At 48.2% G+C, this 23,451-nt stretch overlaps 1 protein-coding gene across 1 annotated transcript in view; it reads left to right on the top strand.

The window, feature by feature from the left end:
* Positions 1 to 23,451, top strand: part of sspo (SCO-spondin) — a gene marked incomplete at its 5' end in the record, with an annotated part of 592,643 nt that overhangs the window by 53,130 nt on the left and 516,062 nt on the right. Inside the window, 2 exons of the mRNA XM_080183006.1 lie at positions 73 to 267; positions 20,736 to 20,891. Coding sequence (XP_080039132.1) covers positions 73 to 267; positions 20,736 to 20,891 — 351 coding nt within the window. The remainder of the gene's footprint in view (positions 1 to 72; positions 268 to 20,735; positions 20,892 to 23,451) is intronic.

Here is a 23,451-nt window from a genome sequence, read left to right on the forward strand (position 1 = left end):
CCCTATCCCTCCCTCCTCTCTCTCCCTATCCCTATCGTCAATGGGTTAATTTAGTGTTTGATGTTTGTGTAGCTCAGGAACTTGGATCGAGGACCCAGCCGGCTCGGACCACTCCTTCCCTGGGCACTTCAGCAACCGCGCGTCTCCAGCCCAGTCACTGTAAACCGGGGGAGTTCCAGTGTCAGAATGGACAGTGTGTCCGAGCCCCAGCAGCTCTCTGTAACGGCTACCCTGACTGCAGCGACTTCTCCGATGAACGGGGCTGTGGTGAGTGACCTTTAACCTTAACCATGGCACCTCCCTGACTGAATCCTCTGACCCCAGGCCATCTGAACATAGAACCATAGAAAATTACAGCTCAGAAACAGGCCTTTTGGCCCTTCTTGTCTGTGCTGAACCATTTTTTGCCTCGTCCCACTGACCTGCACTTGGACCATATCCCTCCACACCCCTCTCATCCATGAACCCATCCAAGTTTTTCTTAAATGTTAAAACTGACCCCACATTTACCACTTTATCCGGCAGCTCATCCCACACTCCCATCGCTCTCTGTGTGAAGAAGCCCCCCCTAATATTCCCTTTAAACTTTTCTCCTTTCACCCTTAACCCATGCCCTCTGGTTTTTTCTCCCCTAGCCTCAGTGGAAAAAGCCTGCTTGCATTCACTCTATCTATACCCATCGAAATCTTATACACCTCTATCAAATCTCCCCTCATTCTTCTACACTCCAGGGAATAAAGTCCTAACCTATTCAATCTCTCTGTAACTCAGCTTCTCAAGTCCCAGCAACATCCTTGTGAACCTTCTCTGCACTCTTTCAATCTTATTTACATCCTTCCTGTAACTAGGTGACCAAAACTGTACACAGTACTCTAAATTTGGCCTCACCAATGCCTTATATAACCTCACCATAACACTCCAACTTTTATACTCGATATTCCGATTTATAAAGGCAAATGTACCAAAAGCACTCTTTACGACCATATCTACCTGTGACACCACTTTTAGGGAATTCTGTATCTGTATTCCCAGATCCCTCTGTCCTACTGCACTCTTCAGAGTCCTACCATTTACCCTGTACGTTCTACTTTGGTTTGTCCTTCCAAAGTGCAATACCTCACACTTGTCTGCGTTAAATTCCATTTGCCATTTTTCAGCCCATTTTTCTAGTTGGTCCAAATCCCTCTGCAAGCTTTGAAAACCTTCCTCACTCTCCATTACACCTCCAATCTTTGTATCATCAGCAAATTTGCTGATCCAATTTACCACATTATCATCCAGATCATTGATAGAGATGACTGACCCCGGGCCCTCTGACCCTGAGCCCACTGACTCCAAACACTCTTGAGCTCGCTGCCTCTCCTTGTCCTGGTAAGAAGTCTCACAACACCAGGTTAAAGTCCACCAGTTTACTGGTACTAAACCCACAAGCTTTCAGAAATAGTGTTCCTTCGTCAGGTGTCACCTTCTTACTGTGTTTATCCCAATCCAATGCCGGCATCTCCACATCATGCTAGAATCCGTGATCAAGGAGAAAATAGCAAGGCATCTTGAGGAGAATTGTTTGATAGAACAGACGCAGCATGGTTTCATTAAGGGGAGGTTGTATCTGACGAACTTACTGGAGTTCTATGAGGATGTGTCTAGGGCGGTGGATAGAGGAGAGCCGGTAGTTGTGGTGTTTCTTGATTTTCAGAAGGCGTTTGATAAGATGCCACACAAGAGGTTATTACAGAAGGTAAGGGGGCATGGAGTTGGGGGTAGGGTGTTAGCGTGGATAGAGGATTGGTTGTCAAATAGGAGGCAGAGAGTGGGGGTCAATGGGTGCTATTCGGATTGGCGGTTGGTGACTAGTGGAGTGCCCCAGGGGTCGGTGCTGGGGCCTCAGCTTTTTACCATTTATATAGATGATCTGGAGAAGGGAACCGAGTGTAGGGTGTCGAAATTTGCTGATGACAGCAAGATTGGTGGAACGGCAAATTGTGCGGAGGGTGTGGAGAGTCTGCAGAAGGATCTAGATAGGCTGGGCGAATAGGCCAGGAACTGGCAAATGGAATTTAATGTTAGCAAGTGTGAAGTTGTCCATTTTGGTAGGAATAATGGTAGGAAGGACTATTACTTACATGGCGAAAAACTGCAGCAGGCTACAGTGCAGAGGGACCTCGGGGTCCTTGTGCATGAGTCGCAAAAACCCAGCCTGCAGGTGCAGCAGGTGGTCAGGAAGGCGAATGGGATGCTGGCCTTCATAGCGAGGGGGATTGAATATAAAAGTAGGGAGGTCTTGCTGCAACTGTACAGGGCACTGGTGAGGCCGCAGCTGGAGTACTGTGTGCAGTTTTGGTTGCCGCACTTATGCAAGGATATTTTGGCCTTGGAGGGAGTGCAGAGGAGGTTTACTAGGCTGATACCGGAGTTGAGGGGGTTGAACTATGAGGAGAGGCTGAATAAACTAGGCTTGTACTCGTTAGAGTTTAGAAGAATGAGGGGAGATCACATTGAGACATATAAGATGATGAATGGGATGGATAGGATACAGGTGGAGAGGCTCTTCCTGCTCAGAAAGGACAGTAGGACTAGAGGGCACAGCCTCAAGATAAAGGGGGGGCAGTTTAGAACGGAGTTGAGGAGGAACTTCTTCACTCAAAGGGTGGTGAATCTCTGGAATTCTCTGCCCGTTGAAGTGGTGGAGGCTGCCTCGCTAAATATATTTAAGACGCGGGTTGATAGGTTTTTGATAGGCAAGGGGATTAAGGGTTATGGGGAGAGGGCGGGAAAGTGGAACTGAGACACGACAGATCAGCCGTGATCTTATTGAATGGCGGGGCAGGCTCGAAGGGCTAGATGGCCTACTCCTGCTCCTATTTCTTATGTTCTTATCTCCTTGAGCTACCAGCTAAGGCTCTTTGTCTCTGCCTCTCTGTGTCTCTCACTCTGTCTCTCTGCCTCTATCTCACTCTGTCTCTCCGGCTCTCCCCCTCACTCTCTCCGGCTCTCCCCCTCACTCTCTCCGGCTCTCCCCCTCACTCTCTCCGGCTCTCCCCCTCACTCTCCCCGGCTCTCCCCCTCACTCTCCCCGGCTCTCCCCCTCACTCTCCCCGGCTCTCCCCCTCACTCTCCCCGGCTCTCCCCCTCACTCTCCCCGGCTCTCCCCCTCACTCTCCCCGGCTCTCCCCCTCACTCTCCCCGGCTCTCCCCCTCACTCTCCCCGGCTCTCCCCCTCACTCTCCCCGGCTCTCCCCCTCACTCTCCCCGGCTCTCCCCCTCACTCTCCCCGGCTCTCCCCCTCACTCTCCCCGGCTCTCCCCCTCACTCTCCCCGGCTCTCCCCCTCACTCTCCCCGGCTCTCCCCCTCACTCTCCCCGGCTCTCCCCCTCACTCTCCCCGGCTCTCCCCCTCACTCTCCCCGGCTCTCCCCCTCACTCTCCCCGGCTCTCCCCCTCACTCTCCCCGGCTCTCCCCCTCACTCTCCCCGGCTCTCCCCCTCACTCTCCCCGGCTCTCCCCCTCACTCTCCCCGGCTCTCCCCCTCACTCTCCCCGGCTCTCCCCCTCACTCTCCCCGGCTCTCCCCCTCACTCTCCCCGGCTCTCCCCCTCACTCTCCCCGGCTCTCCCCCTCACTCTCCCCGGCTCTCCCCCTCACTCTCTCTCTCTCCCGGCTCTCCCCCTCACTCTCTCTCTCTCCCGGCTCTCCCCCTCACTCTCTCTCTCTCCCGGCTCTCCCCCTCACTCTCTCTCTCTCCCGGCTCTCCCCCTCACTCTCTCTCTCTCCCGGCTCTCCCCCTCACTCTCTCTCTCTCCCGGCTCTCCCCCTCACTCTCTCTCTCTCCCGGCTCTCCCCCTCACTCTCTCTCTCTCCCGGCTCTCCCCCTCACTCTCTCTCTCTCCCGGCTCTCCCCCTCACTCTCTCTCTCTCCCGGCTCTCCCCCTCACTCTCTCTCTCTCCCGGCTCTCCCCCTCACTCTCTCTCTCTCCCGGCTCTCCCCCTCACTCTCTCTCTCTCCCGGCTCTCCCCCTCACTCTCTCTCTCTCCCGGCTCTCCCCCTCACTCTCTCTCTCTCCCGGCTCTCCCCCTCACTCTCTCTCTCTCCCGGCTCTCCCCCTCACTCTCTCTCTCTCCCGGCTCCCCCCCTCACTCTCTCTCTCTCCCGGCTCTCCCCCTCACTCTCTCTCTCTCCCGGCTCTCCCCCTCACTCTCTCTCTCTCCCGGCTCTCCCCCTCACTCTCTCTCTCTCCCGGCTCTCCCCCTCACTCTCTCTCTCTCCCGGCTCTCCCCCTCACTCTCTCTCTCTCCCGGCTCTCCCCCTCACTCTCTCTCTCTCCCGGCTCCCCCCCTCACTCTCTCTCTCTCCCGGCTCTCCCCCTCACTCTCTCTCTCTCCCGGCTCTCCCCCTCACTCTCTCTCTCTCCCGGCTCTCCCCCTCACTCTCTCTCTCTCCCGGCTCTCCCCCTCACTCTCTCTCTCTCCCGGCTCTCCCCCTCACTCTCTCTCTCTCCCGGCTCTCCCCCTCACTCTCTCTCTCTCCCGGCTCTCCCCCTCACTCTCTCTCTCTCCCGGCTCTCCCCCTCACTCTCTCTCTCTCCCGGCTCTCCCCCTCACTCTCTCTCTCTCCCGGCTCTCCCCCTCACTCTCTCTCTCTCCCGGCTCTCCCCCTCACTCTCTCTCTCTCCCGGCTCTCCCCCTCACTCTCTCTCTCTCCCGGCTCTCCCCCTCACTCTCTCCCTGTCCCTGTCTGATGACCTCAATTTATAACAGCTTATTGAATTGTCTTTCGGCATCTCTGGGTTAACATTTATCACACAGTCATCGGAATTAGGAAGAATGAGAAGGAATCTCATTCTAACATGAAGCTCAGGAGTAAACACCGAGAGGGTGTTCAAGTTTATTTATTCGACACAAGTAGGTTTACATTAACACTGCAATGAAGTTCCTGTGAAAATCCCCTAGTCACCGCACTCCAGTGCCTGTTTGGGTTACACTGGGGGAGAATTTAGCACGGCCAGTTCACCCTAACCAGCACGTCTTTCAGACTGTGGGAGGAAACCGGAGCACCCGGCGGAAACCCATGTAGACATGGGGAGAACATGCAGACTTTGCACGGACAGTGACCCAAGCCAGGAATCAACCCCAGGTCCCTGGCGTTGTAGAAACATAGAGAAACTACAGCACAAACGGGCCCTTCGGCCCACAATGCTCATGTAAAGGAGATAGAATTATGATCACTATCCCCAAAACGCTCTCCCACTGAGAGATCTGACACCTGACCAGGTTCATCTCCCAATACCAAATCAAGTACAGCCTCACCTCTTGAAGGCTTATCTACATACTGTGACAAGAAACCCTCCTGAACACACCTAACAAACTCCTCCCCATCTAAACCCCTTACCCTAGGGATATTCCAGTCGATGTTTGGGAAATTAAAGACTCCCATCATGACAACTCTGTTATTACTACATCTCTCTAGGATCTGTTTCCCTATCTGCATCTCAACTTCCCTGTCACTATTGGGCTGCCTATAGAAAACACCCAGCAAAGTTACCGACCCTTTGCTGTTCCTAACTTCCACCCACAGAGACTCCGTGAGCAGTCCCTCCACGGCATCCTCCTTCTCTGCAGCCGTGACACTGTCCCTGATCAACAGTGCCACTCCGCCACCTCTTTTGCCCCCCTCTCTGTCCTTCCTGAAACATCTGAATCCCGGCACCTGAAGTACCCAGTCCTGTCCCTGAGACATTCAAGTCTCTGTAATGGCCACAACACATTCCCAGGCAGTGATCCATGCTCTAAGCTCATCCACTTTGTTCACTACACTCCTTGTGTTAAAATAGACACATCTCAAACCTTCGGCCTGAGTGCACCCCTTCTCTATCACCTGCCTATCCTCCCTCTCACACTGTCGACAAGCTTTCTCTATTTGTGAGCTAACCTCCTCTCTCCCAGTCACTTCAATTTGATTCCCACCCCCCCAACCATTCTAGTTGTGGGGCAGCAGTGTTAACCACTGTGCCACCTTCCATGAATCCCACATGGGAGAGTCTTGGACTAGAGGGCAGAGTCTCAAAATAAAGGGGCCAATTTCAGACTGAAATGAGGAGGAATTTCTTCTCTCAGAAGGTTATGAGTCTTTGGAACTTGTTGCCAGATAGTGGTGAGGGCAGAGTCCTTGTGGATATTTAAGGCTGAGATGGATTTTTGATCAGTAAGAGAATTAAGGGTTACGGGAAAGAGCAGGAAAGTGGATGTGAGGAATGTTGGATCAGCCATGATCCTACTGGATGGCCAAACAGGCTTGAGGGGCTGAATGGCCTCCTTCTGTTCCTGTTTCTGATGGCTTTATGTGTGCAGCACCAGGAATCTTGACCCACCCAGGACCAAACAGTTCACTTATAGAACAAAAAAAATTACAGCACAGAAACAGGCCCTTCGGCCCTCCAAGCCTGCACCGACCATGCTGCCCGACTGAACTAAAACCCCCTACCCTTCCGGGGACCATATCCCTCTATTCCCATCCTCTTCATGTATTTGTTAAGATGCCCCTTAAAACTCACTGTCATATCCGTTCCACTCCCTCCCCCCGGCAACGAGTTCCAGACACCCACCACCCTCTGTGTAAAAAATCTGCCTCATATATCTCTTTTAAACCTTGCCCCTCGCACCTTAAACCTGTGCCCCTCCCCCCCGAGTAATTGACTCTTCCACCCTGGGAAAAAGCTTCTGACTATCCACTCTGTCCGTGCCCCTCATAATCTTAGAGACTTCTATCAGGTCTCCCTTCAACCTCCGTCGTTCCAGTGAGAACAAACTAAGTTAAGTCGGGTAGCATGGTTTGGAGGGCCGAAGGGCCTGTTCCTGTTCTGTCACGTTCTTTGTTCCACTGCTACCCTCTGTCTTCTTTGACCGAGCCAGTTTTGTATCCACCTTGCCAGCTCACCTCTGATCCCACTGCGACTTCACCTTCTGCACCAGTCTGCCATGAGGGACCTTGTCAAAGGCCTTACTGAAGTCCATGTAGACAACACTCACTGCCCTACCCTCATCAATCATCTGATTTCAAGAAGAAATTAGGTATCGCTCTTGGGGCTAAAGGGATCGAGGGAAATGGGGGGAAGGGGGATCAGGATATTGAATTTTATGATCAGCTATGATCATCATGAATGGTGGAGCAGACTGGAAGGGCCAAATGGCCTCCTTCTGCTTCTAGTTTCTATAATCCCTGTGATCTTACCATGGAGGACCATTTGTTTGGAGGACGTTCATAAGATACAGGAGCAGAATTAGGCCACTCGGCCCATCGAGTCTGCTCCATCATTCGATCATGGCTGATAATCTCAACTCTGAGCCTGAAGCAGGAGTTGGTTTTCTATTCCCTGATCTTGCGCTGGTGTGAGGAGCTCAGATTGCAGTTCAGCCTGTCTACACCCCACAGGGTAAGATTCCAGCACTGCCCAGATGCATCATATCTACTCCATTATCATTAAGCCAGGTAAGTGGTTGAAGTATTAGTCGGGGGAGTGTTTTGCTGACAGCGATCACAACTTTGTTAGATTCAAGATTGGTGTGGAAAAGGAAAGGATGGGCCTGAAATCAAAGTTCTAAACTGGGGTGGCTGGTTTCAATAAGAGCAGATATGATTTGGCCAAGGTGGGTTGGGAGCAGATACTTAAGTAAACCTGTGACAGAACATTGGGTGCATTCAAGGAGGAAGCAGGAAGAGTACAGGGCCAACGGAGAGTCATAGAGATTTACAGCATGGAAACAGGCCCTTCGGCCCAACTTCTCCATGCTGACCTTTTTTTAACCCCTAAACTAATCCCAATTAGAAAATAGAACATAGAACATTACAGCGCAGAACAGGCCCTTCGGCCCACGATGTTGCGCCGACCAGTTAAAAAAAAAACAACAACAATGACCCACTAACCTAAACCAATCCCTTTTCGTCCATAAACCTGTCCACAGACCTCTTAAACGCCCCCAAACTAGGCGCATTTACAACTGCAGCAGGCAGGGCATTCCAATCCCTCACCACCCTCTGGGTAAAGAACCTACCCCTGACATCTGTCCTATAACTACACCCCCTTAGTTTAAAGCCATGCCCCCTCGTGCTAGATTTTTCCATCAGAGGAAAAAGGCTATCACTATCCACCCTATCTAAACCTCTAATCATCTTATATGTTTCAATAAGATCCCCTCTTAGCCGCCTTCTTTCCAGAGAAAACAACCCCAAATCCCTCAGCCTCTCCTCATAGGATCTCCCCTCCATACCAGGCAACATCCTGGTAAACCTCCTCTGCACCCTCTCCAAAGCCTCCACATCCTTCCTGTAATGTGGGGACCAGAACTGCACACAATACTCCAAGTGCGGCCGCACCAGAGTTGTGTACAGTTGCAACATAACGCTACGACTCCTAAATTCAATCCCCCTACCAATAAACGCCAAGACACTGTATGCCTTCTTAACAACCTTATCTACTTGATTCCCAACTTTCAGGGATCTATGTACACATACACCTAGATCCCTCTGCTCCTCCACACTATTCAAAGTCTTCCCGTTAGCCCTATACTCAACACATCTGTTATTCCTACCAAAGTGAATTACCTCACATTTCTCTGCATTAAACTCCATCCGCCACCTCGCGGCCCAGCTCTGCAACCTGTCTAAGTCTTCCTGCAAACTATGACACCCTTCCTCACTATCTACTACACCTCCGACTTTGGTGTCATCAGCAAATTTACTGATCCACCCAACTATACCCTCATCCAGATCATTAATAAAAATCACAAACAGCAGTGGCCCCAACACAGATCCCTGAGGCACACCACTTGTAACCGAACTCCATGATGAATATTTACCGTCAACCACTACCCTCTGTCTCCTATCCGCTAGCCAATTCCTAATCCAGTTCCTTAGATCACCCCCAATCCCATACATCTGCATTTTGTGCAGAAGCCTACCATGGTGAACCTTATCAAACGCCTTACTAAAATCCATATACACCACGTCCACTGCCTTACCCCCATCCACCTCTTTGGTCACTTTCTCAAAAAACTCAATAAGGTTAGTAAGGCACGACCTACCCGCCACAAAACCATGCTGACTATCTCCAATCAACTCATTACTCTCCAAATAACTATAAATCCTATCCCTAATAATTTTTTCCAAAACCTTGCCCACAACAGAAGTGAGACTCACCGGTCTATAATTCCCGGGGAAGTCTCTGTTCCCCTTCTTAAACAATGGGACAACATTCGCTAACCTCCAATCATCTGGTACTATACCAGAGGCCAACGACGACCTGAAGATCAGAGCCAGAGGCTCTGCAATCACTTCTCTTGCCTCCCAGAGAATCCTGGGGTAAATCCCATCCGGACCAGGGGACTTATCTATTTTCAGACCCTCCAGAATATCCAGCACATCCTCCTTATCAACTGTAACGCTGTCAATTCTACTCCCCTGCAACCCAGTGTCCTCCTCAGCTATATCCATGTCCCCCTGCGTGAACACCGAAGAGAAATATTGGTTCAATGCTTCACCAATCTCCTCCGGTTCCACACATAACTTCCCTCTTCCGTCTATAACTGGCCCTAACCTTGCCCTAACCAACCTTCTGTTCTTGACATACCTATAGAACGCCTTAGGGTTAAGGAGAATCCTATCAGCCAAAGTCTTCTCATGTCCTCTTTTAGCCTTTCTTAGCTCGCTCTTCAACTCCCTCCTAGCCAATCTAAAGCTCTCTAGTGCACTATCCGAGTGCTCACGTCTCATCCGAACATAAGCCTCCTTTTTCTTTTTAACCAACGAATCAACTTTTTTGGTGCACCACGGTTCCCTAGCCTTACCAATTCCACCTTGCCTGACAGGGACATACCTATCACAGACTCGCAGTAGCTGCTCCTTGAAAAAACTCCACATTTCGGACGTTCCCAATCCCTGTAATCTCCTAGTCCAACCTATGTTTCCTAATTCTCTCCTAATAGCCTCATAATTACCCTTCCCCAGCTAAAACCACTGGCCCGAGGTTCATGCCTATCCCTTTCCATCACTAAGGTGAACGTAACTGAATTGTGGTCACTATCACCAAAATGCACACCAACTTCCAAATCCAACACCTGATCTGGCTCATTTCCCAGCACCAAATCCAATATAGCCTCACCTCTAGTTGGCCTATCTACATACTGAGTCAAAAAACCTTCCTGCACACTTTGCACAAAAACTGACCCCTCTAACGAGCTAGAGCTATAACAATTCCAATCAATATTAGTAAAGTTAAAATCCCCCATAACAATTACCCTATTACTTTCACTCCTAACCAGGATCGTCTCCGCAATCCTTTCCTCAACCTCTCTAGAACTTTTAGGAGGTCTATAAAAGACTCCCAACAGGGTGACCTCTCCTCTCCTAGTTCTAATCTCCGCCCATACTACCTCAACAGACAAGTCCTCATCAAACCTCCTCTCTGACACTGTAATACAATCCCTGACCAATAATGCTACCCCTCCCCCCCTTCTACCTCCTTCTCTGCTTCGACTAAAACATTTAAACCCCGGGACCTGCAGCATCCATTCCTGCCCCTGCTCTATCCATGTCTCTGAAATGGCCACAACATCGAAGTCCCAGGTACTGATCCACGCTGCAAGTTCACCCACTTTATTGCGAATACTCCTCGCATTGAAGTAAACACATTTCAAACCCTGCTCCACCCCACCCCTGCGATGCCATGCATTGCAGTCCCCATCCACGCACCCCTCACTTTCAACCCCTCTACTCAGGATCCCTCCCCCCCTCCGAATCAGTTTAAACTTCCCTGCATAGCCCTAGCAAACTTACCCCCCAGGATATTGGTCCCCTTCTGATTCAGGTGTAGACCATCCCTCTTATAGAGGTCCCACCTTCCCCAGAACGAGCCCCAATTGCTTAAGTACCTGAACCCCTCCCTCCTGCACCATCCTCTCAGCCACAAGTTCAAACTTTCCCTCTCTCTATTCCTCTCTAAACTATCTCGTGGCACAGGCAAGAGTCCAGAGATAACCACTCTGTCAGTCTTGGCCTTTAGTTTCCACCCCAACTCCATAAATCTCTGCTTAATATCCCCTTCCCTTAACCTCCCTATGTCATGTGTCCCCACATGAACAATAACTTGGGGTTGATCTCCCTCTCCTCTAAGAGTCCTGAATACCTTTTCAGATACATCCCGGACCCCAGCCCCTGGTAGGCAACACACCAGCCCTGAGTCCCTACCTTTACTTCCGACCCTCCTATCTGTCCCCTTAACCGTGGAGTCCCCAATCACGAGGCCCAATCGTTTACAGCCCCTAACCACCTGAGCTTTCACACTAGGCTCACCCCCAGTGACCTGGTCCCTTTGACTATCCCCAGTTGTTTCCTCCTCAACTGTAGCCTCCAGGACCGAAAACCTATTTTGGAGGGGAACCGCCCCAGGGGATTGTCCCCCCGATTGCTTCTTTCCCCTCTTCCTGGCAGTGACCCAAGACTCATTTTTAGGAGTGACTATTTCCTTATAACTCCTATCAATTTCCACCTCCGCCTCCCGAATTATGCGGAGTTCCTCCAACTCCACCTCCAGCTCCTTTACACGCTCCTCCAGAAGCTGCAATCTAACACACTTCCTACAAGTAAACTCCCCTGAAACACTACTAGATTCCCTCACCACATACATCCCACAGGAGATGCAGCACACTGCCTAAACTGCCATTCCTGAAGCAATTACCAGCAGAAAAATAAATTAAAAAACAAACAAAAAACTTCCCCCACTCTTATAATTAGGTTAGAGGAGGTGGGAGGGTGGGATTCTCTACCAGTGTAGAGGATCGGGTATCCTCTCTACACTAATTTATAGGGTTAGGGGCCCGAGAAAAAGAAAACTACAAATACCAGCAAGCGTCCTAGTGACGACTTCCGGTTTCTAACTAATTTAGAAAAAAACCGCCGAAACTCGCGACTTTAAAACTATAAATAAAACGTTAAACAATAAAAACAGAAAAATGTACCTGTTTGCTGCCTCCTCTCACGCCCAAAAATCGCTGCCTCTCGATACTGCTCCTCAGGAACAATGAGGCCGATTGTCAGCATTTGGCCCATATCCCTCTATACCCATCGTACCCGTGTAACTATCTAAATGCTTTTTAAAAGATAAAATTGTACCCGCCTCTACTACTATCTCTGGCAGCTTGTTCCAGACACTCACCACCCTCTGTGTGAAAAAGAAGAGGTAAGATAGACACTAACATAATGTGTTTCAATAAAGAAAAAGGATGGGGCCAACAAACCCAGTGAACTGTGGATATCGAGAGATATACAGCATTGGATAAAGAGAAAGAGGGAGACTTATGGCAGGCATCGAGGGCACAAAACAGCAGAAACCCTGGAGGAGTACAGAATGTGCAAGAGGGAATTCAAAAAGGAAGTTAAGAGAGCAAAGGGGGTTCATAAAAGGATACTGGCAAGTAAAATGAAGCTATTATTCCAGTATATTAAGGGAAAAGGATAACGAGGGAAAGAGGAGGCCCATTGAGGACAGGATAATTTATGTGTGGGGCCAGAGGACAATGGTAGGGTTTGAAATGAATACTTTGTTTCACTATTGAGAGAGACGCTGTGGGTCTAGAGATCTGGATTTTGTCTTTCAGGAACAGTTCCTGCATGGGGAACATCGATTCCATTACCCACTGTGTGGGATTCACATTCCACAACTGTCAACGCTTCCGACTGGAGTCAGCAGAGACCAGCTACAGTTTCTGCAATGCTCACTCCTCTGGGACCCAACCTGGAGACATCACCAACTCACTCAACAGAAAGTAAGACCATGGTATCATCTTTCCCCCACTGCCATCCTTTCTCTATCAATTCCTCTCGCACCCTCTCTGTCTCCTCCACAACTCTCACACTCTCTTGTGTCACTCTGTCCCTCTCTGTCTCTCACTCTCTCCATCTCTGCCATAGGAACCTTGGAATTAGACCAGAATTTGGCAAATTCAGCCCACTGAACCAATCGGACCATGGCTGATCTCTCCCTGATCTCAAATCCACCTCCCCACCCGTTCCCCATATCCCCTTATTCTGTTTTTTATTAGAAATATATCTTATTCCTTCTAGAAACCGTTCCGCGATTTAGATTCCACCGCTCCCTGGGGCAGTGAGTTCCACAAATTCACCCCTCTCTGTGAGAAGTTTTAAATCTATCGCCTCTCAGCCTATGGCTGTGACCTCTTGTTGCAGATTGGGTTTGAAAAGGGGTTAATCCTGTTCTCTGGGATGGAGTAACTCTCTGTGGCAGCGATACTTCAGGTAAAGCCTATACCCCATTGTCTCCTTCCTCTAGACTGGCTTTGGCTAAATTATCCTTCAGAGTTTGATGTATTTGTTTGACCATTCCTGAGCTCTGTGGGTGGTTTGGGATATGAAACCTTTGTTTTATCCCTAACATTTGTCAGACTTCCCTGAAAACCCTTCCTCTGAATGAGTTCCCTGGTCTGAGTCTAACTGAAGAGAAATTCCCCATCTAGATATTATCTCATTCACCAATATCAAAGCTAATGTTTTAGCTGTGGCTCCTGTATATGGGAATCCTTCAACCCATCGAGTAAACTGATGAATAAGCACTGAACAATCGGCCTTCTCCTTCACTCTCAATAGCGATCCTGTCAAATCCATCTGCAGATATTTCCACGGTTGGGTTTTGGCTGTTTCCCCATTTTAACCCTGTAGTGATGACCTGGTTCACCTGGGCCGCACTGTAAATCATGAAATCCCTAAAATAATGAAACAGACTCTAATAATTACCTTACCCCTTTTACAGTCGGAGGCTTTTGTACAGAATTCATTACCTTCTTCTGGGCCTCTGGAATCTTCTTTACTGAATTCCACAAAATAATAATATCTTTCAAACAGAAATCAATCCTTTTTATTCTGATTGCTCATTCTTTTGGGGTGCAGAGGAGATTCACCAGGATGCTGCCTGGGATGGAACATTTCAGTTATGGAGAGAGGTTGGAGAGGCTTGGGTTGTTTTCGTTGGAGCGGAGAAGACGGGGGGTGGGTGGGCGGGGGGCGACCTGATCGAGGTGCTCAAGATGATGAGGGACACGGACAGAGTGGATAAGGAGCAGCTGTTCCCCTTAGTTGAAGGGTCAGTCACGAGGGGACAGAGGTTCAAGGTGATGGGCAGGAGGTTTGGGGGGGGTGTGAAGAAAAGCTTTTTACCCAGAGGGTGGTGAGGGTCTGGAATGCGCTGCCTGGGAGGGTGGTGGAGGTGGGATGCCTCACATCCTTTAAAAAATACCTGGATTGGCACCTGGCACATTGTAACATTCCGGGCTATGGGCCAAGTGCTGGCAGATGGGGTTAGGTGGGCAGGTCAGGGCCTTTATGTGTCAGTGCAGACTCGATGGGCTGAAGGGTCTCTTCTACACTGTAGGATTCTGTGATTCTTTATCTTAAGTAGTATAATTTTGTTTGGGCGCTTGCTGACAGCACGTTTTCTTGTGTTACAATTCTCCCAAACTCAGAACCCAGTGTTGTCAAATCTCTGTTCGTGTCAATCTTATCCCTTCCTTTTCTTTCATCCATAGCCTCCCGTCAAAATGGTGTCTTACTTTTTACAATCCCTTCAAACATCTCTTTTAATCACCATTGTCGTTCTCTGTATCCATCAAACAAATCCCACCTTTAATTCTGTCCCACTCTGTTCATGGCCACCTCTTTTGTAATGCCTCTGTTACCCTGCTCATTTCCCCATATCTCACCTGTACATCACACACCTGTTCCCTTCCTTTAATGTTCATTTATTTCACTGGATTATTCCCCTTATCTCGAACGATAACGATCTCTCAGTTTAGGGGAAGGAGCCGATTTTGCCCTTGAGCCCATCTGCTTCCCAAATTCCCACATTCAACCTTTGCAGCAGGCTGTGTTTTGTGTTCTGAAATACTTCTCCCAGTCTTATGATTCATTCACTAACTTTAAACATCCACTCCTCACAATCCAGCCGTGTGTTGCTATCATTGTCAAATAGCCCGAACTTGTCCAGTGCTGTTACCCAATAGGCTGATTGTAAATTTTGCACTCCCTCCACTCATTCCACTTTCTGGAACTCCTCACTCAGACTTTCCCGCTTCTGTGAGGTTTTTGATTTAAGCTAAAATTTCTATTGTATTGAAAATCTACAAATAAATTCTTGGCTGACCCCACTTCCTGTGTTACTTCAGATGCTAGCTCAAAGTTCAAATGTATGTTCCCATGAATTCCTCTATAGATCACTGCCAAACCAGACTAACCCATGACTCTATGCCTGGGCATGCATCCATCTTATCTGAGAGTGAATAAACCCTATTCATCAAATATGATTAAATGTTCTAAATGTTCTACCCGTCCAAAACTCTATTGATAAATCTTACATATTCTCAATGTCTAAACATTCTTTTGGAAGACGGTTTTATCCTAATGTCCTTTACCATGATGCTTTGTGGCAAATTGCCTTTGACTAAAGTAAAACTATACCTTAAAAAATTAATATATTCAAAATATCAGCAGAAAATCAGAAACACTTGTTTAAATCTCTTACTGTATCTTGTGTGTAAACTGCTTTCTTGTCAGCTCATAAACCTGCTCTAAACTGCTTTTGAGACATTGATAGGACGCAGAGCTGGGCTGAAAAGTGGCAGATGGAATTTAACCCTGATAAGTGTGAGGTGATTCATTTTGGTAGGACAAACTTCAATGCGGATTATAGGGTCAACGGCAGGGTTCTGAGGAATGTGGAGGAACAGAGAGATCTTGGGGTTCATATCCACAGATCTCTGAAGGTTGTCACTCAAGTGGATAGAGCCGTGAAGAAAGCTGATAGCGTGTTAGTGTTTATTAACAGGGGGTTTGAGTTTAAGAGCTGTGGGGTTATGCTGCAACTATACCGGACGTTGGTGTGCTGTTCTGGTCACCTCACTATAAGAAGGATGTGGAAGCATTGGAGAGAGCATGGAGGAGATTTACCTGCCTGGTTTGGAGGGTAGGTCTTATGAGGAAAGCCAGAGGGAGGTAGGGCTTTTCTCTTTAGAGTGGAGGAGGATGAGAGACGACTTAATAGAGGTTTATAAGATGATGAGGGGGATTGATAGAGTGGATGTGCGGAGACTATTTCCTCAGGTGGATGTAGCTGTTACTAGGGGGCATAACTATAAGGTTCACGGTGGGAGATAGATTCTTTACTCAAAGAGTAGCTGGGGTGTGGAATTCACTGCCTGCTGTGGTAGTGGAGTTGGACACTTTAGGAACTTTCAAGTAGTTATTGGATAGGCACATGGAGCAACCGGAAGGTTAGGGAGTGAGATAGCTTGATCTTGGGTTTGGACATAACTCGGCACAACATGCCAAGCTGAAGGGCTGAAGGGCCTGTACTGTGCTGTACTGTTCTATGTTTTATTAAACTTCATTTAAGTCAATGCTGGTAGTTCTGTCAGTGCCTGAATGTGTAATGGTTTAAAAATCTTACTAACCTATTGGATATTGGGCTAGGTTCACTGGCCATAAATTGCCCCTTAGTGTCCCAGGATGTGTAGGTGAGGGGGATTGGCAGGATAAATATGTGGGATTACATGAATGGGATTGTGTTGGGTGGGATTGTGGTCGGTGCGCTGAATGGCCTCTTCCTGCACTGTAGGATCCTCTGATTCTAGAACAGTACAATTCCATTGTGGTGGTCCATTCAATTCGAGCCTGTGACGGGTTTTTATATCTCAGTCAAATCCTCCTCTTTTGCCAGGAGAACAACTGCAGCCTTCCCAATCGTTCCTCACAGCTGCAGCCCTGGTGACATCCTTGTCAATATTCTGTGGACTGCAAGAATACTTTCTGCGCTGTGGTGACCAAAACTGCACACGCTGTAGCAGAGCCAGTGTTTTATACAGATCCACATCGCCTCACTGCTCCAATATTTTATTCCTCAGTTAATAAATGAAAGGATTCCATCTGTCTTCTTAACCACCTTATTGACCTTCTACCTTGAGGGACCTGTGGACACTCACTCCAAGGACCCTCACTTTCTCTGCACCTCTCAGTATCCTCCCATTTCTTGTGTAATCCTTTGCTTTGTTTGACCTTCCCACATGCATCACCTCACCCCTCTGGGCATAGAACATAGAACATTACAGCGCAGAACAGGCCCTTCGGCCCACGATGTTGCGCCGACCAGTTTTTTTTAAAAAAAAACACTGACCCACTGATCTAAACCAAACCCTTTTCGTCCATAAACCTATCCACAGATCTCTTAAACGCCCCCAAACTAGGCGCATTTACAACTGCAAGTCTTATGTGCAGGATTCGATATTGCCACCTGATTGTGCAGATTGCAGCAAAGGCTGATGGGGGGTGTTCATAGAATCATAGAATCCCTACAGTGCAGAAAGAGGTCATTTGGCCCATCAAGTCTGCACTGACCACAATCCCACCCAGCCCGTATTCCCATAACCCCACACATATCACCTATCTACTCCCTCTGACACGAAGCGACAATTTATTATGGCCAAGTAATCTAACCTGCACATGTTTGGATGTGGGAGGAAATTGGAGCACCTGGACGAAACCCATGCAGACATAGGGAGAACGTGCAAACTCCACACAAAACAGTGACCCAAGGTGAGAATCAAATCCAGGTCCCTGGTGCTGTGAGGTAGCAGTGCTAACCACTGTGTGTCCAACTCTCCCTAGTCCTGCTTTGGTTAAGAGTCATAGAGGTTAACAGCATGGAAATAGGCCCTTCAGCCCAATGTGTTCATGCTGCCACTTTTTTTAGCCTCTAAACTAGTCCCAATTGTCCACATTTGGCCCATTTCCTTCTATACCCGTCTTACCCATATAATTATATGAATGTTTTTTAAAAGACAAAATTGTACCCGCCTCTATGACTACCTCTGGCAGCTTGTTCCAGACACTCACCACCCTCTGTGTGAAACAATTGCCCTTCTCTCCACTTTTGTATCTCTCCCCTCTCACCTTACGTGCCCTCTAGTTTTAGATCCCCTACCTTCGGGAAAAGATATTGACTGTTCAGCTGATATGTGCCCCTCATTATTTTATAGACCTCTATAAGATCACCCCTCAACCTCCTACATTCCAGAGGGAAAACGTCCCAGTCTATCCAGCCTCTCCTTATATCTCAATCCATCAAGTCCCAGTAGTATCCTAGTAAATCTTTTCTGCACTCTTTCTAGTTTAATAATATTCTTTCTGTAATAGGGTGACCAGAATTGTACACAGTATTCCAAGTGTGGCCTTACCAATGTCTTGTACAACTTCAACAAGACGTCCCAACTCTTGTATTCAATGTTCTGACCAATGAAACCAAGCATGCTGAATGCCTTCTTCACCACTCTGTCTACCTGTGACTCTGCTTTCAAGGAGCTATGAACACGTACCCCTAGATCTCTTTGTTCTGTAACTCTTCCCAATGCCCTACCATTAACTGAGTAAGTCCTGCCCTGGTTCAATCTACCAAAATACATCAACTCACATTTATCTAAATGAGTGTCTGGAACAAGTTTGTTCTCACTGTCATTCGTCAGCCCACTGGCCCAATTGATCAAGATCCCATTCCAATTGGAGATAACTTTCTTCACTGTCCACTATGCCACCAATCTTGGTGTCGTCTGCAAACTTACTAATCATGCCTCCTATGTTCTCATCCAAATCATTAATATAAATGACAAATAACAGTGGGCCCAGCACTGATCCCTGAGGCACACCGCTGGTCACAGGCCTCCAGATTGAAAAACAACCCTCTACAATCACCCTCTGGCTTCTGTCAAGTAGCCAATTTTGTTTCCATTTAGATACTATTTCCCAGGGCTGAAATGGTGGCTACGAGAGGACACAGGTTTAAGGTGCTGGGAAACAAGTACAGAGGAGATGTTAAGGATAAGTTTTTCACTCAGAGGGTGGTGAGTGAGTGGAATCGGCTGCTATCGGTGGTGGTAGAGGCGAACTCACTGGGGTCTTTTAAGAGACTTCTGGATGAGTACATGGGATCTAATGGGATTGGGAGTTACAGATATTTCTATGGCTTGGTAGGTATAGGTGTGATCGGCGCAACTTGTGGGCCGAAAGGCCTGTTTGTGCTGGAGTGTTCTATGTTCTAGATACCTCACCCTGAATCCCGTGAGATTTAACCTTATGCAACAACCTACCATGTGGTACCTTGTCAAAGGCCTTGCTAAAGTCCATGTAGACAACATCAACTGCACTGCCCTCATCTACCTTCTTGGTGTTCCCTTCAAAAAACTCAGTCAAATTTGTGAGACATGATTTTCCACTCACAAAGCCATGCTGACTGTCCCTAATCAGTCCTTGTGTCTCTAAATGCCTGTAGATCCTGTCTCTCAAAATACCTTCCAACAATTTACCCACCACAGATGTGAGGCTCACTGGCCTGTAGTTCCCAGGCTTTTCCCTTTTTAAACAAAGGCACAACATTTACCACTCTCCAATCTTCAGGCACCTCACCCGTGACTATCGATGATTCAAATATCTCGGCTAGAGGACCTGCAATTTCCTCCCTAGCCTCCCACAGTGTCCTGGGATACACTTTATCAGGTTTCAGGGATTTATCTACCTTGATGCACTTTAAGACTTCCAGCACCTCCTTCTCTATAATATGTACACTCCTCAAGACATCACGATTTATTTCCTCAAGTTCCCTAACATCCATGCTTTTCTCAACAGTAAATACTGATGAGAAATATTCATTTAGTATCTTATCCATCTCTTGTGGATCCACACATAGATGACCTTGTTGATCCTTAAGTGGCACTTGTTACTCTCCTTTGTTACTCTTTTGCCCTTTATGTATTTGTAGAAGCTCTTTGGATTCTCCTTTGCCTTATCTGCCAGAACAATTGTGTCCCCTTTTTGCCCTCCTGATTATAGAACCTTAGTTAGGCCGCACTTGGAATATAGTGTTCAATTCTGATTGCCACACTACCAGAAGGATGTGGAGGCTTTGGAGGGGGTACAGAAAAGATTTACCAGGATGTTGCCCTGGTATGGAGGGCATTAGGTATGAGGAGAGATTGGAGAAACTTGGTTTGTTCTCACTGGAACGATGGAGGTTGAGGGGAGACCTGATAGAAGTCTATAAGATTATGAGAGGCATGGACAGAGTGGATAGTCAGAAGCTTTTCCCAGGGTGGAAGAGTCAATTACTGGGGGGCACAGGTTTAAGGTGCGAGGGGCAAGGTTTAAAGGAGATGTACGAGGCAGATTTTTTACACAGAGGGTGGTGGGTGCCTGGAACTCGCTGCCGGGGGAGGGAGTGGAAGCGGATACAATAGTGAGTTTTAAGGGGCGTCTTGCCAAGTACTTGAAAAGGATGGGAATAGAGGGATACGGTCCCCGGAAGGGTAGGGGGTTTTAGTTCAGTCGGGGGCAGCATGGTCGGTGCAGGCTTGGAGGGGCCGAAGGGCCTGTTCCTGAGCTGGAATTTTCTTTGTTCTTTGATCTTTGAAAGTTCCAAATAAACCTGTTGAACTTTAACCTGGCGTTGTGAGACTTCTAACTGTGCCCACCCCAATCCAACGCTGGCATCTCCACTTCATATTTCACATTGTTCTCACTCCCGTACTTCTCGTTACTGCCTTCTCACTGCCCCATCGCCCTGTGACCCCCCCTCTCCCCGTGACCCCCCCTCTCCACCTGCCTCTCTCTGACCTATCCTTCTGTCCTTATCCCCCACAGATCAGATCACTGTGTTGTGGGATAAGTTACCCCCAATCCTCCGGGTTCTTTGCCTCCCGGATCAGTTCAAGTGTGAATCACTGGATTGTGTTGATGTGGAATTAGTGTGTGATGGAAATCCCGACTGTCTGGATGCCTCAGATGAGCAACATTGCGGTGAGTGAATTCGAAATCGCGCTGACTGAAATCCGGCCAGCTCGCACTGGTAAAAATCTCTCCTCATTCAGTTTACTTTCAAAACCTGAATCAGCTTTTTGGATAACCAGAATCTGATTTACTCACATACACCTCACACTCACCCAAATTTCCTTAGCTTTCTGAGAAAGTCGAGGCGTTGGTGGGGCTTTCTTAACTATAGTGCCAGCGTGGGGGGGGACCAGGACAGGTTGTTGGTGATCTGGACACCTAAAAACTTGAAGCTCTCGACCCTTTCCACTTCATCCCCGTTGATGTAGACAGGGGCATGTTCTCCTTTACGCTTCCTGAAGTCAATGACAATCTCCTTTGTTTTGTTGACATTGAGGGAGAGATTATTGTTGCCGCACCAGTTCACCAGATTCTCTATCTCATTCCTGTACTCTGTCTCGTCATTGTTTGAGATCCGACCCACTACGGTGGTGTCATCAGCAAATCGAGTTGGAGAGGAATTTGGCCGCACAGTGATAGGTGTATAAGGAGTATAGTAGGGGGCTGAGAACACAGCCTTGTGGGGCCCCAGTGTTGAGGATGATCATGGAGGAGGTGTTGTTGCCGATCCTTACTGATTGTGGTCTGTGGGTTAGGAAGTTCAGGATCCAGTCACAGAGGGAGGAGCCGAGGCCCAGGACATGAATAGAAAATAGAAGCTAAGAGTAGGCCATTCGGCCCTTTGAGCTGCTCCATCATTCATTTTAGAACATAGAACACTACAGCACAATCAGGCCCTTTGGCCCACTAGTTGCGCTGATCATATCCCTACCCACCAGGCCTATCTATAACCCTCAATCCCATTAAATCCCATGCACTCATCCAGAAGTCTCTTAAAAGACCCCAGCGAGTTCACCTCTACCACCACTGACGGCAGCCGATTCCATTCACTCACCACCCTCTGAGTGAAAAACTTACCCCTGACATCTCCTCTGTACTTGCTTCCCCGCACCTTAAACCTGTGTCCTCTCGTAACGACCATTTCAGCCCTGGGAAATAGCCTCTGAGAATCCACCCTATCTATTCCTCTCAACATTTTATAAACCTCTATCAGGTCGCCTCTCAACCTTCGTCTCTCCAGGGAGAAGAGACTGAGTTCCCTCAACCTATCTCCATAAGGCACGCCATTTTGAACATGGCTGATCATTGAATTCAATATCCACATTCCCCCGCCCTCTCCTCCCCTCCCATATCCCTTGATCCCTTTGGCCCCAAGAGCGATATCTAATTTCTTCTTGAAATCAACTACATTCTATGGGAGTGAATTCCACATATTCACCACCCACTGGGTGAAGAAATTTCTCTTCACCTCAAAATCTTTTCTCTTTATTCAATACTTTAGATAGAAACATAGAAAATAGGGGCAGGAGGAGGCCATCTAGCCCTACGAGCCTGCCCGCTATTCAATAAGATCATGGCTGATCTGAAGTGGATCAGTTCCACTTTCCCGCTTTCTCCCCATAACCCTTAATTCCCCTGTCTATCAGAAACCTATCTACCCGTGACTTAAATATATTTAGCGAGGTAGCCTCCACCACTTCAACGGGCAGAGAATTCCAGAGATTCACCACCCTTTGAGTGAAGAAGTTCCTCCTCAACTCCGATCTAAACTGCACCCCCCCCCTTATCTTGAGGCTGTGTCCTCTAGTTCTGCTATCCTTTCTAAGCGGGAAGAATCTCTTTACCTCTACCCTCTCCAGCCCCTTCATTATCTTGTACGTCTCTATAAGATCCCCCCTCATCCTTCTAAACTCCAATGAGTACAGGCCCAATCTACTCAATCTCTCCTCATAAGTTAATCCCCTCATCTCCGGTATCAGCCTGGTGAACCTTCTCTGTACTCCCTCCAAGGCCAATATATCCTTTTGCAAATACAGGGACCAAAACTGCACATAGTACTCCAGCTGCGGCCTCACCAGTGCCCTGTACAGTTGCAGCAAGACCTCCCTGCTTTTATATTCTATCCCCCTCGCTATAAAGGCCAGCATCCCATTCGCCTTCTTGATCACCTGCTGCACCTGCAGACTGGGTTTTTGTGACTCATGCACAAGGACCCCCAGGTCCCTCTGCACCGTAGCATGCTGCAGCTTTTAACCATTTAAATAATATTCCATTTTACTATTATTTCTTCCAATGTGGATAACCTCACACTTGCTAACATTATACTCCATCTGCCAGGTCCTTGCCCACTCGCCCAGCCTATCCAGATCTCTCTGCAGACTTTCTGCGTCCTCCACGCAATTCGCTTTTCCACTCATCTTTGTGTCATCAGCAAATTTTGTTACCCTACACTCAGCCCCCTCCTCCAGATCATCTATATAAATGGTAAACATTTGGGGCCCCAGCACCGATCCCTGTGGCACTCCACTAGTCACCAACTGCCAACCAGAATAGCACCCATTGATTACAACTCTCTGCTTCCTGTTAGACAGCTAATCCTCTATCCACGCTAACACTTTACCCCCAACTCCGTGCACCCTAATCTTTTGCAGCAACCTTTTGTGAGGCACCTTATCGAGCCTTATCCTTC

Source organism: Carcharhinus amblyrhynchos, unplaced genomic scaffold (genome assembly GCF_965287045.1).
Source record: "Carcharhinus amblyrhynchos unplaced genomic scaffold, sCarAmb.v2.hapA chromosome_114, whole genome shotgun sequence".
In the NCBI taxonomy this organism is placed as follows: Eukaryota; Metazoa; Chordata; class Chondrichthyes; order Carcharhiniformes; family Carcharhinidae; genus Carcharhinus; species Carcharhinus amblyrhynchos.